The sequence below is a fragment of the Lactuca saligna genome, chromosome 5 (genome assembly GCF_052625555.1).
Source record: "Lactuca saligna cultivar CGN05327 chromosome 5, ASM5262555v1, whole genome shotgun sequence".
Taxonomy (NCBI): Eukaryota; Viridiplantae; Streptophyta; class Magnoliopsida; order Asterales; family Asteraceae; genus Lactuca; species Lactuca saligna.
The window spans coordinates 185,368,611-185,383,931 of NC_136421.1; the positions used below are offsets into that span (position 1 = coordinate 185,368,611).

Genomic DNA, 15,321 nt, shown 5'->3' on the forward strand with positions numbered 1-15,321 from the left:
CACCTATAAAAAAAAATGCCGACATCTGCACATTATTTTGTCAACCCAAGTAGCGTTGTTCAAAAATCAATTAAAATAATAAAGTAATAATTCTTTTACCATTTTGAGCAAACGTTACATAAATTGGTTATTGATTAAAGGATTAGAAATTCACTTTTCTAATTGAAATTCTAAAACCGCCCTCATTGTAAAAGCAACTTGTGTTCCCCCTTTTAATAAAAAACCTAATAAAGGGAATATAAGCAATTTTAGAATCTCATTAAAAAGTCCAATAAAATGCAACAAAGCAAAAAGATTTAAAACCTAATCAAACCAAAATAATCCAACGGATTTGCACACCCCAAAGAGCCTGAACCCTTTCTTTTCTTCTTCAACTAATCCAACTATCTTAAGTGAATTTCCATTACTACCCATGACACCACTTTCCTCTGGACACCTATTAGAAACCTCAATAACACCACTCAACTTCTATGATGCCAAATCGGTGGGAAATACTTCAAAAAGCCACTCGTTTTGGATCAAAAGCTGGTTCAGTGTCCCAACATCACTCGGAGTATGCTCCTTTTGAGATAGTTTTTTCCCGAAAAAACGCCCTTCTTGTGGCATGTCTTAAGTAGCAACTAGCAACAATGTAGTCTTGTTTGGCTTTCCCATGGGTATTAATGTAATTTGACAGTTTAGTAGGGTACCAACTGTCTTTGATCATGTTTAACATGGCTTCAAACGTGAACTGTTTTTGAAAGGATGATTCGTGTTTGTCTTGGGGAAAGTACAAGCGGAATTGCTATTCCGGAGTTTAAGGGCTGCAGAATCATATTCCATTCCGGCTTCTTTTTCCGACTTGAAAGTCCCGAGCCAAATGCATTCATTGTTGAAGAATATTTGGGCTTCCCTTGTTCTTATTTTATTGCAAGATGACTCCTTAGTGCGGACCTTGTTTTTGGACCTTTGATGTTACTTGGTGAAGGGCCTACGGTTTTTGTTTGAATCCAGAATTTCCATTGTGATGGTGGTGGCATTTCAACTTGAACTCATTCTTTAACTGCAAAATTTGATAAAAGTTAATTAGATTACAAGAACATGAGAAAAAGAGCTAGGTGACGCATAAATTCAAGTTTTCCAACTAAAATACATTGTAAAAAGCATATATTAACTAAAGATAAAGGTCGTGTTTGGCAGCCAACATTTGGGAGCTTCTAGCTTTTAGCTTTTAACAAAAATGTCGATTTAAACAAAAAGTTTCGTTTGGGAGCACAGGCTACTTCATGTAGCATATAAGAAAAAGCTATTGAGCTTTTTAATCACTTTACATAATTACACTTAAAAATATATTTATATATTTATCTTTTTTTTATAATAATTGTCCTTTTATTTAATTTAAATATTTCAAAAGCGTTCAACTATTTTTGCCAAACACTCATATAACAAATATAAGCTACAACTTTTAGCTAGTTTTGCCAAACACCCCCAAAGAGCATGTCATGCACCAGGGTCGACCAATGTACACCATTAAAAGTTAAGCAACAATCCCAATAGGATTGTCATTTCTACAAGACACGAGATGTCAATGGGACAAAAATTTGTAACTTCTTGTCGCATCAAAAAAAGCAGAAAAAAGGTGCAATAGGGAGTTACTATTGATCTCTCATCTATGCAAAAGACATAAATGTCCTCGTTCTCGCTATCAGAAATAGCCCTACAAAGGTTGTCTAATTCTGCCAATTCTTAATTCTTATCTCATGTAACAACAGAGGCTTTCCAAATACATACCTACATGGAAGACCAATACAAGGTGTATCATAAAGTTGGGAGACTTTTAAAAACTCATATAGGAAGGAATGAGTTGGTGCATAAATGGAACTTGATTAAAATTTACAAAAATCATGAATGAGACTTGCTAAGATTTGGCTCAAATTAAGGACAGTTTTTTGTCCCACAATGATGGCAAACGGAAAAGTAGACTAGTCTCCATGCCTATAAAAGGAGTTTGAGGCCTTGGTGTCAATGTCCCCAAGTGTGGGTTTAATTTGTGGGTGGTTTAATTAGTCTTTGTGATTGTAATAATTGATCATGAGGTAGTTTTCTCTCAATGGGAGCCATGTAGGTTTCCTCTAGTTTTGGAGTTGTCCATGCATATTCTTGTGTTCAAATTTTGTCTATTATTTCTATCGGGAGGGTTCACGGATCTTTGAGACCATTTTCTCAAGAGAGTTATATACAAAGGGCTAATGTCATAAAACCCCTCAAGTTTTCAGGTTTTGTCGGTTTTGCCCAAAGTTGAATTTTATATCCGTTTTTACCCTAACATTTTCCAAAAAATGTTCGGTTTTACCTTTTTACCGGTGATAACAGGTTACCATTATATTAGCTTTGCAAAAAAAACCCTTAAGTTTATAGTTTTTTACGTTTTTACCCTTAAGTTTATATTTTTTTTTTTACACTTTTACCCTTTGTATTTTTTTTTCATATTATATGTATTCATGCAGTAAAATTATATTTATATATATGAAAAAATTTTAATTAAGTATTGTATTTACATTTTTTTTAATGTTATTTCTTCATATATATATATATATATATATATATATATATATATATATATATATATATAAACATAGATCCGGTAAGAAAATTTTTTTTGGTAGGAAGGTAAGAAGTTTTATTTCTACATATTTTTTTAACGAACAAAATAAATGAATCACTAGATGATTCATTTGTAAGATGATTTACAAAAAAAAAAATTCCCAAAAAAACATCTTTATGATTCATTTTTAAGTAAATTAAGAAAAAATTCATTTTTATGATAATTTTAGTGAATAACAACAAAATCATTGTATAAATGAATCATCGAGATGTTTTTTTCAGAATTTTTTTATTGTGAATCATCTTACAAATAAATCATCTAATGATTCATTTTGTTTGTTCGCGAAAAAAATATGTAGAAAAAAATCTTCTTACCTTCCTACCAAAAATTTCCTTCTTATTTGATCTTGACTATATATATATATATATATATATATATATATATATATATATATATATATATATATATATATATATATATATATGTGTGTGTGTGTGTGTGTGTGTAGGTTTTTTCTTGGATAAACCATTTAAGATGTAAAAAAAACGCAAATTAATATGTTTTTAGAACTACAAGTACATATTTTTATGCATTTAAAAGTATACATATCAATAAAAAAAACATGTTGAATCATAAACATGTTTATATAAGTATATACATATATTCTTAGAAGTGTAAATATGTATTTTGATATATGTTTTTTTTTTAAGTATAAATATATTTTTAGAAGTATAGATACATATTTATATATAATAATGTAAAAATATGTATTTATATTTCTAAAACCCATATTTATAAAACACGTATTCATAATTCTAAAAATATTATTTATCTTTTTAAATGGTATAACCTTGAAAACACACACAAACAAACATATATATATATATATATATATATATATATATATATATATATATATATATATATATATATATATAACATTAAAAAAATATAAATACAATATTTAATTAAACATTTTTTCATATATAAATACGATTTTTCTACATGAATACGTATATTATGAAGAGAATACTTAAGGTAAAACTGTAAAAAAATTATAAACTTAAGATTAAAAACGCAAAAAAGGGTAAACTTAAGGGTTTTTTTGCGAATTTAATATAATGGTAACCTGGAAAACCTGTTATCACCGGTAAAAGGGTAAAACCGAACATTTTTTCGAAAATGTTAGGGTAAAAATGAACATAAAATTCAACTTTGGGCAAAACCGAAAAAACTCTGAAAACTTGAGTGTTTTTATGACATTAACCCATATACAAACCCACCTATAAATCTATTAATCATTTGCCCTTTATCATATGGTATGTGTTTCATAGAAGGGGAACATTAAAAAATAAGAAAAAAAACCAAGATAGCTATTGCATTCTTATCCGAACTATGTAGTTATGAAAATGTTAGGGTAGGGTGTTCAGTATCAAGGTATAATTGTTGAGGGATTAGCTTTATACTATTAGTTGATAGTGATCTTTTATCATACTATTTACTTATTATTATTATTAATTAGTTAGTTTACGGATAAGGGTTAAATATTAGGGTTAGTTTATAAACCTCAAGTGTATTTAGATGGCATTACGGTCCGAGATACAAGTATAAGTAGGTGATGCCTCTTTGTATATTAGCATGTTTAACACACCATATAAAACATAGTCAATACAAATCAAAAAGATGTAAAAAATATATATTCATTTGTTTTATCCTGCAAAATGAAGCACTTAATGAAGTGCTCTCTATGTGCCTATTAATGCCAAGTTATTTATCATACCTATTGTATGACTTGAGCTTCGGTTTAACCGATCAACACCACCTACAACATTGCATTATTGCTTCACGTTGCCCAATCCAACTAAGTCTGCATAAGAATAACCTCCTTTCATCAATTCAAGCATTAACGTCAGCAAAACTCTTAAGGACCTTGCTTTGGAACATGGCATTCTCTTGGCGCCAGAATACAAATGGGAAACCTCCAATAAACGATCTAGATCAAGGCACACATCTTAAAAATTCTTGGAGGTCGCCATAAGTCGAGTCTTATTGCTTTCTCTTTTGTCGTCTTGTTACTTTGCCTTTTTCCTAGACCTTTATAGTCTAGTCACTAAAAATATCATGAAGCTTTTACCAATACAAGAAAGACATATTTCTTGTCATATGCTTTGTATGTACCAAACAAGTGTTTCCATGGTGGTTTCATGTCAAATCTAGACTAAAAACCCCAATTTTAGACACTATACATGTAAACAGAAGGGTATTCGATAAGAATAGATAACTATTTAGATAAATTGTATTTATCTTCCATCTGCTGTACATGCTGTACAACTTACAGATACAATATTTTAGGATCTCAATTATATATATATATATATATATATATATATATATATATATATATATATATCGTTCTCGAGTTGATCCACAAGCGATTTGGAAGATCCAGCAATAACGATGTCATCTACATAAACTAACATGTAGACAGTGTGCTTGCCATGATGAAACACAGACAAGGAAGTGTCAGCCTTAGATGAAAGGAAACCAGGATGATACAATTTTTCACTCAAACGAGAGAACCATGCACGGGGTGACTGTTTGAGCCCATAGATAGCCTTCCAAAGTTTGCACACATAATGACAACGTCGAGAATCTTCAAAACCGGGGGGTTGTTTCATATAAACATCCTTATATAAGTTTGGTTTTAAAAATCCACTTACACTCAACTATGTTTGCCCCATGTTGTTTAGGTACTAGATACCAGGTGTTATTTTTCTATAATGCAGGAAATTCATCTTCCATAGCATTGCGCTACATAGAATCAACAAGAGCATGTTGATGTGATGTAGGTTTAGCAAGGAAAGCACATATGTTCGGATTATAAAGGACTGTTCCATCAAAAAATAGTTTTGGAAAAAAAATTCCGGCTTGACTTCGTGCGGCTACACCAGAAGGAGTAACGGATGAGCTGGTTGGAGTGAAAAATCGTATCATCTTGGTTTCCATTCATCTAAGGCTGACACTTCCTTGTTTGTGTTTCATTCTGGGAGGAATCCTTCCTTGTCTTTTCCTATTAAAGATCTTGGTAGCTTCCATTATTTTCTTGGGATTGAAATCACTCACAATTCAAGGGGAATTACATTATTTCAACACAAGTATGCGTTTGATCTCATTCATCGAGCTCACATGGAGCATTGCAAGAGTGTATCAACCCCCATGTCTGTTACAGATAAACTTGCAAAGGATTATGGTAAAGTTCTAAGTAATGATGATGCTTTTATAGGAGCATGGTTGGAGGTTTACAATATCTTACTTTAACACGACCAGATATTTCGTTTGCAGTAAACAAGGTTATCTCTCCAAACCTACCGATGTGTATAGGGAGGCGGTAAAACGTATACTTAGGTATATAAAAGGCACGGTTAACACTGGACTTAATATTCGAATGTCTAATTCTACACTACTTAGTGTCTTTACAGATGCGGATTGGACTGGTTGCTTAGATTATCACAGAACCACTGGAGGTTTTGCTACGTTCTTAGGGCCAAATTTGGTCTCATGGAGTACTCGTAAGCAACCTACAGTATCTCGTTCAAGTATAGAGACAGAATATAAGGTGTTGGCTAATGGTACCGCTAAAGTAATATGGGTGCAATCATTACTCAAGGAACTTGGAGTGTGCCAACCAAGACCACCAGTTTTGTGGTGTGATAATCTAGGTGAAACCTATCTAATAGCGAATCTTGTGTTTCATGAAAGAACAAAACACACTGAAGTTGATTTTCACTTTGTTGGAGAAGAGGTGGTAATGGGGGCTCTTCATGTTCGATTTATTTCTACTAATGATCAAAGAGCCGATGAATTTACGAAACTAGTAACTCGTTGGATCGGATGAAATACAATCTTAACCTTGTGATGGTTAATATTAAGGGGGAATGTAAACAGAAGGGTATCCAATAAGAATAGATAATTATTTAGATAAATTGTATTTATCTTCTATCTGTTGTACAACTTACATATCAATATTTTAAGATCTAAATTGTAATCGTTATATATATATATATATATATATATATATATATATATATATATATATATATATATATATATATATATCATCGTTCTCCCGTTGGAGATTTTAAGCCAAATACTTTGTCTTTTAACTATACATGCCTTTCATAATAATATTGATCTCCAAATTTAGTTAAGGTTGTATTGTGCTAATATAAGACAAAGGAGACTCTTTGATGAATGATTTAGCTAAAGCATACATAAATGTTTGCTTTATCGAGGGAAAATTCTATCTAATTAACTAGAACTTACCATACCAATAATCTCTTTGTTATGTTTTGATTTATTTATCATTCCTCATTCCTTAAAAAAGGATCTAAAAAACAACAATAGTCCTTTAACAAAAAGTAGTAGTTAGTCAAAGAAATAAAATAAAATTTATAAAATAGGCGAACCACAATAAAGATAAAGAATACCGAGAGGTGAAACCCAAAACATGAAAATCGTCACTTTCCCTATTCACGGTTAACTCCACTTGTAAATTTTGTCCACTACTTCCTCATTAGTTGGCCTCTACGTCTCTTAATGCCTTCTCTTTTGTTGAAATCTCTTCTTGTAGCCAATATCCACAAATGTTTATTTTAGTTATGATCCAATCATCTTAGAATCATCTTCTTTTCAATAGAACCTACTTAGATTCTTGTGTATACCATCAATTAAATTCTTGTATATACCATCGATTAAGATGATATGTTGAAGAAAGGACGAACTATCTCCAACTTTTGAAGTCAAAATGTTGTCCCATATCAATTGTTAGATTATTGGGCTATTTATTAGTTATCTTGTGTGTTGCTAATATCTTCCAACAGTTGTTAAGTATTTTTGGAGCACATATTCACCAACAGATTTGAATTTAGGTTGTTACAAACTGTATCAAACATGACAACCTTTTCATGTAGAGTGAGTTGGACTCATGCATGATGGCAATTTTGGAATTTTGAAGGAAATTAAATGAGGAGTATGTAACATCCCACAATCATGATTGGGCATTATTAAACTCCTAAACATACTACTAATAACTTTACATAATGATCTTAGTTGTTAAAGGAGCAGTGTTCTTCATTTGCTGATTTGGCCTGTGTGTTACAAATCATGTCAAAGCAATGGCCTTTTGATATGCAATGAGGTGGAGTTATGCATCTTCTCAGAGTAATTATATAATAATGTGATTACACATATGCTAACTATATCAAAGTAGTGGCTTTTGGATATGATAATGTGAACATTGCTTGTGAGTTATGATTCTAATGATTCATGGTATCCTAGTCATAAATTCAAGTGTAAATCTGTAATAGTGAATATGACTTGTTAGGAGCCATGTAAACCCTTGAAAATGGCAACTAATAACCTTCATAATGGTTTTAGTTGTCAAGATGTTATCAAACTAATACACAAATACAAACTTTCTATTATGGTTTTAGTTATCAGGAGGTTATTAAACTCATAAGCAACAACAAACAAAGCAGCAAACAACTCCAGGCATGCAAAATAGATGTGTCAATAAGGATGACAAAGAGTAACATATGTAACTTTCAGGTAACTCCCAATTACCTAGATAAATTTGAGCATCAAGAATAAAGAAATAATTGACTAATTAATCATGTAAAATGACTACAAGAAGAATTTTTGGTGGATTTACGTTAACAATCATGCCTGACACCAAACCCTAATACAAGTACTACTCTAAATACTCCTACTACTAACACTCTAGCAGGCTACAAATAATATGCCTACAAATAAAGTTAACATCTAAATGAAAAGCACAAAGTTTTTGTCAAACTTCATGGACAATTAGAATGAATACCAAAATACTAATCAATACTTTATAGCAGTTCACTGTCTGTCTAATCAAAAAGAACTGATACCTCAGCTATAAAAAAAATTTAACAATTTGCATAGATATTTTGTAATAAAATAATTTGGAATTGTAAGAATCCCATCCCTAATTAAACTCTTGGATGGATGACGTTAATTCAGGTGCATTAATTTCTTTCTTTGGTTCAAGATGTGAAAGAAATTGGGGTACTTTGATATCGGTTCATTATTTTCATTAGAACTGATTAAGTTATTGATTTATATATTTGTTTACTTAAATTTTCACTACTGCATTTATTCACACTTGTTCCTTTATTTTTATTTTTTATTTTTTTTTTTTTTTGGTTTTGAAGATTCGTACAAGGAGGAATATGCTGGATTTCCAAGATATTGCAATATTGTCTGCTGAATGATCCACTTACAATCCCAGACCACTTAAAAGATTGTAGAATAATAACTAATTGGCTGGGTTTTGAAACCAAAATCCTAGACATTAACTTCGGCTTTTAGTATTTGTAATCAAGTTTAATGTAGTTATCACAATTTACTTGGATATTTGCAAAATTTGTATTTGATTTTGAAGTAGGAAATTTGTCGTTCTTGACAATTTTAACTACAATACATTATCCAGTTTACATTCTTAGTGTATCTTATGCCCCCACATGATTGCCCTAACAGTAAGAAGGTGATCTCAATTCCAGTGTAGGCATATATATAACCTTCCTTGCTCTTGTTTCTTGTTATGGGGACACTGTAATTTACCTTCATCATGTTGGCTGTGGGACCCACCCAAGGTGACCTATTACCTCTTTTTCCTTGATAAACCTAGATCAGTCATTCCTTTAATTCCTAGATATTTATCTCAAATCACATCTTTGATTCCCTCAACATTTGCCTCTAAAACTAGTACTCCTAGTAAGCATATACTTATTGCTTGCATGAAATCATCCTGTCAAACCCATTGTAAACAAAATTAGTTTTCTCCAAAGGGGATCTTGAGTGGATTTTGTGTCTTTTTATCATACCACACATTATAAGACTTATTCCACATACAAAATATTGAATCTTTAATGAGAAACACTTTCTCAAATGCTAATGTTCAGATATAATGTAAAACAAATCTATAAACATGTGAGGTGTGAGAGCATTACTGAAGATAGCACCAGGGATTGGCCTTTTGAGAAATAAAAAAATTGAACTGGTAAAGTATATTGGATTTAGTGGCAACTTGCATCCCAACACTTTATGAGGTGGAAGATAATAATGTTCCACTAAAGAAAAAATAAGTGATCCTCAACAACTATAGGTTCCACTTGATGTAAGGAAGCATGGATATATCTATATATCTCAAGCAATATCATAGAAATCACATACTAAATAGCTTTAAGAATTATTATAAAATTTTTTTTTAACAAGAATACAAACCTAGCAACTTGGTAATGAAGATTTCACCAGAAGAAAGAGCTATGTCTTGCCCCCAAAACACCAAGCAACTAGCAACATCCGTGGTAAGAATTAGTATTGTATGCTTAAACCCTAAATTTCTCCAGGAAATTAAATAAGGTAAATGATTTCAAGAACCCTAAATGAACTAATTAAGGTTAACACATACGATTATATTCTAACCTGCCTGAAATTTTGTCTTTGATTTGGTGTCTCCTGATAATAAAGAAAGCCAAAGAAATTTCCAAGATTTGATTGCATGCATCCTTCGCCTTGTCAAATCTCAATCTTCCTCCGGGTAATGTGCTGTTTTCCATCTTGAAAATCAGAAGTCAATAAAAAGAGGTAAATATATGTTTATTACAAAACCCTTATATAATATACTTATAACACATTCAAGTATACAACACACCATATTAAGGTGCTACTTTATACAAAGAAACCCTTGTTCCAAAAACTTCTACTGTCTTTCTGTCGGACGATTGAAATAAAGATAAAGAAACCCAGATGGATTTTGGAGTTCTGATCAGTAAGAAACATCGACAAGATGAAAATAAGCTAGATTTGGGAGAAACCATATAAAAATGTTTTCAGCTTCTTTGAAAGAAATATAAAGAAACAGTTAAACTGCAGTAACGAGAAGAACGGTATGTACCTTGTTAATGATATCAAGAAAAAACCCTCTTCTTGCTCTTCATCAAGAACAAGTACAAGATTCAAACTCCAAAGTTGAATATTATAATAATAAAAGTAAATACATAGAAAAAAGGGAGAACACATTAAATAAATCAATCATGATAAATAGTACAAAAATAACAAGAAGGTACACAGAATACATATCTAGTAGCTACCTGCTGCTCAAAAGGTCGTCTTCTTCATTCTTAAAATCTGAATCTGGTCAAGCTATACTACTGTAATAGATAGATCAAAGACTATGAAAAGGTAAAAAAAAAAAAAAAGAAGTAGAGAGAGAAAGAGACATAGAGATAAGATGTATATGTATATGTATAGTCAGTCATCAGAAGTTGCAGCTTTTTCTTGAATACAGTGGTGGTGGTGAGTAGCAAGTGGACGGTAGATGATGGTGTCGGCATCGACAGGTATGTCCAGGTGTCACTCTATAGCTTCGCCCTTATCCAGTGAAACGCGTTAGAAGACACAAAGCATGAATATAAAAACACATAAAATACGAGAAAAAGGTGATCTAGGTTACTGTAAGAGTTAAGAGTTGTTACACAGGTGTTGAGAGGAGCTGACAGCAAGAGAAGTGAGCACACGCACAGATACAAGTGTATACATATCTATACAATTGCTTGCATATGCTCACTCTCTTCTGTCAGCTTTCCTTTTAATGTCTTCCAGACATTTCTATCCTGTGATGAATAATAAGATAAAATATTTAGATCTTATAAAAGTCTCATATAATATATATGTATATGTCCAGCCAAAAAAGAAAGAAAGAAAGAAAAATACCCATCTGGACATCTCTCATATATATATTTGTAGAACAGTAGAAAATCTTTGGTATTTGATAATCATTGCTTGGACTCGAAGCCAAATCAAATTAGTGTTCGAGTTGACTTTTATATAAGAAAAGGAAAGCCAGAACTTATAAGTGGTTGGATCTCTTGTTGAAGATGATGATGAATCATGAACAAAGCATCCGTTTGATTACAAGTCCACTTTTTGAGATGTTTCTAGTATCATCTCATCGTCATCGTATAATCATTTCATGATACATGTGGTGGGGATGGGAGTAAAAGAGGGAGACAAGACTTAGTAAACACCGTGTGGGTCTCTTACACACTTTCTTTAACTCCATCCTACTAACGTGAGCAAATTAAATAGCTACGCCAAGATTTTTTAATTGAAGTGATTGGGGAAATGGGATCTCGTTGTCGAGATGGGATTGGTGGCTTAAGGTGAATGGAGAAGAATAATAATAACAATGGCTTACGTAATTTCTCGAACTGGGGATTAATTTGATGGTGGAGTTTTGCGAAAATGACAATAAGGGAATCCGGCAACTGTAGGCCGTAAGATCGATAAGATTGGGATCTAGGGGGGCCCGACGCTATGCTGTCGCCGGGAAGTTCGACTTCCGTAAGCCAAGGACTTTGCATACTTCGAGGAAGACCGCATTTGCTTTTACAAAAATTATACATGTTTGGATTTACTAAAACTAATTATATTATATATCACATTATTAATCGGTTTGTATTTGCATGTTTATGTTTAAATAAAGAAAAATTATGATGACACACGATTCCTGAATATAGTATTTTAGTTCTTCTCTTTTCTTCTTGTTTAATGTCACATTCACACACCTATATATATATATATATATATATATATATATATATATATATATATATATATATATATATATATATATATATATATATATATATATATATATATATTCAAATGTTTTTGACAACTATTGTGTGACTGAATGCACCAATAGGAATTGAGGAAATAATAAATCATTAAATAAATAATTTAAGGGTATTATAGTAATCTATGCATATTTAATTATGGTAATTCTTTAATTTCCTAAACCCTATTCTTCTCCCATCTTTATCTTCAAACGATCGGTTTCAAAAATCTGTACCCTCACTTCAACAGGCAACTTCACTGCCGCTCCTCTGCCAGCCGACCATCACCTTCTTCCTCCCTCTCCATCAATGTCGTGAGTTCTCCACCAACACTGATGAAATCGATTTTCTTTTTTCTCAAAATTTATTTTTTTAGATTCTATCATTTGTTGAAATCGATTTCTTTCTTGGCAAAAATCGATTTGTTGAAATCAATTTTATTGCTTCTCTTCTCATCTGTGAAATCCATTGATTATTTGAAATCGAATTTTTTAAGTAATACTTTCTAATTGATTTGGAATATGATTTTGTAGGATACAAAATTGTTCATCGTGGGTGTTTGTTCTTCAACAACCATCGTCCCTTCATTACTATCTCCACAGAAGTCGACATCGACCCCAAAAAAGTTTCAATCGCTGAAACAAAAGCTCACCTGTCATCCCTCAATCTCGTATGTAGATTCTATTTCGGCCATCTGGTAAGTCGATTCAATGGGTTGAAAAAAACATCATCTTTCTTTTACAATTTCTCTCCAGTTTAAAGCCTCTGTTTTTGCGATTTTTGGGTTCTAATCGATTTTTTTGTTGAATTTAAATTATATATTTTAACACTACTGATAGATTTCAGTTAGACCATTTATTTGTTGATAATAATATAAGTTTCTCCAGAAGTGATTTTAGTTATCCAAGTCCTTTTTTTCTGAACACCAAGTGTTCGATTAAATGCCTAAATGAAGATTTACTTTGTAATTTGTCACTTGTCCATTAAAAACTCTTTTCTATTGTCCTAAGTGAATTGTTACTGAGTTTAGATAGTTCTTATATTTTGAGTAATGGTTTTCTTTTTACTTTTTCAAATAGTTGTTTACCTTTCAATTATGTTTGGTTCAATTCTCACATCATATGGATATATAATTTCAATAGGCCTAATTAAAAGAGTGATCATGAAATTAATTTATATTATCTCATCTCATGAAAATTGAGTAAGTAATTGTGTTGTTGATTTGTAACTTACAGGTAAACCATTGAAGGAGCACAAGCAAAGAAAGTATGGGCAATATTCTGCCAGAATGTATACTATGTAGTCTTCCATATGCTATGTATATACTGATGGGGTTGATTTCATATGCCAACACAGTGAATTAATTTTGTTTGATTTCATATATCAACATAGTAAAGGCTTAATATCATATGCCAATATAGATTGGTGAAAGCTACTCATCTTGTTCTAAAAAACTGTTTAAAAAGGTAAGTAATTTGTTTGTGTATTATTTTGGTTCATTTTGTGATTTTGAATTCCAACTTCTATTCTCCCTTGTTATTGTGTATTTGGAATATAAAATTATATTAGCAGTAAATACGATACTTTTGAATGTATTCTAGGTATTCTGTCAGAATATACCCTGCCAGAATAAAATCTATGTATTCTGCCAGAATATATTCTATGTATTCTGCCAGAATATATAAAGTGATAGTTAATTGCAAGCAACATGTTTTTAACCATTATTAGTTTTTGTTGTATTTGTGATAGGAATGGCTGGAAGAATGTGTTGAAGACCTAATAGGAATAACTTGAAGAACGAATAAATATGATACTTCATTCTCAAAGAATGAAGAAAAACAACAATATTCTTTCAGAATTTCAAGATTCAACATCCAAAAACAGCAATATTGTTTCAGAATTCAAGAATTCAAGAAGAAAACATGGCACACGATAGTATTCTAGCGGAATGTTGTTATTTTTTTATAAGAATGTTATTCATTTTTGTTTGTATTCTTTTAGAATTTTTATAACTATATTAAAATGTATAGGACTTTTAGTCTATAAGAATATGTATGAATTTATATTTAAGTTCGGATGTATAAGAATATATTAGAATGTTTGTTATTTGAACATCTTATTCATGAATTTTGTTTTTCTTCAGTAATATTCTATTAGAATACAATTCTGGAAGAGTATCATTCTAACAAAAAAAATATTCTGATAGAATAAAATCGGTAAAAATTGAAATTGAATTAATTAAAAAATTCATATTTTTTAAAATTAGCAGAATTAATCATCCCTAAAAATCCGAAAATTTATTTTTATAAATGTAGTTAATTGTCCAAAATACCCTTTTGATAAAAATTGTGTGATTATATGATACATGCTACCCTATTGTAATATCATAGACCCTCAGATCATGATTGTTGATTCTATTCATCCGATGGTCCAGATCTGTGCATTCTGACACACAATAGTTACTGGAAACAATATAACCTAACCCTATATATATATATATATATATATATATATATATATATATATATATATATATATATATATATATATATATATATATATATATATATATATATATATATATATATATATATAGGAAAAGTGAATATACCCTTAAGGGTATATAAGCTTAGGTACCCAAACTCATTATACTACATCGTTTTGTATTATATATTTAAATTGTAATTGTCTAATTGTTTTTATAATTCAACTTATAACTTGATTACTTTTAAGATTTTTATAAATTTCACATTTATCTTCCTCTTACATATTTTTCATTTTCAACTATAATATATATATAGTTTAGTATGTGTTCGGCAAAAAGATGTGATATAAGAGGAAGATAATAGTGAAATTTCGAAAATTTTCAAAGTAAATCAAGTTAGGGGTTGAAGTTTAAAAACATTATAATGAATATATCTAACAAAACTACTAATTATGGTGAGTTTGGATACCTAAGCTTATATACCCTTAATGGTATATTCACTTTTCCATATATATATATATAGATCCGGTAAGAAATTTTTTTTG

At 30.7% G+C, this 15,321-nt stretch overlaps 1 protein-coding gene and 1 long non-coding RNA gene across 19 annotated transcripts; one reads left to right on the forward strand and one right to left on the reverse strand.

The window, feature by feature from the left end:
• Positions 1-239: 239 nt before the first annotated feature.
• On the reverse strand, positions 240-12,128 carry LOC144997878 (uncharacterized). Of its 9 annotated transcripts, none has more exons than XR_013659997.1 (7): positions 11,387-12,123; positions 10,765-11,286; positions 10,569-10,634; positions 10,326-10,435; positions 10,097-10,230; positions 9,896-9,963; positions 240-1,042 (listed from the first exon to the last, which is right to left on the reverse strand). It is a non-coding gene; the product is annotated as an uncharacterized LOC144997878 (long non-coding RNA). The 9 variants fall into 9 exon arrangements; XR_013659995.1 differs by having other exon boundaries at positions 10,569-10,605; positions 11,387-12,121; XR_013659994.1 differs by having other exon boundaries at positions 10,326-10,634; positions 11,387-12,126.
• LOC144997877 (uncharacterized) lies at positions 9,783-14,403 on the forward strand. 10 transcript variants are annotated; one of them, XR_013659985.1, is made up of 6 exons: positions 9,783-10,033; positions 10,142-10,258; positions 12,542-12,605; positions 12,825-12,988; positions 13,527-13,757; positions 14,041-14,403. XR_013659985.1 is itself a non-coding variant. In XM_078957735.1 (4 exons), exons 1-4 carry the CDS (start codon positions 9,910-9,912, stop codon positions 13,536-13,538), a joined length of 309 nt encoding a protein of 102 aa, XP_078813861.1. In that variant the 5' UTR covers positions 9,785-9,909; the 3' UTR covers positions 13,539-14,403. The 10 variants fall into 10 exon arrangements, 1 of the variants encoding a protein (XP_078813861.1); XR_013659982.1 differs by having other exon boundaries at positions 9,784-10,033; positions 10,142-10,211; XR_013659986.1 differs by having other exon boundaries at positions 9,785-9,978.
• Positions 14,404-15,321: the final 918 nt, after the last annotated feature.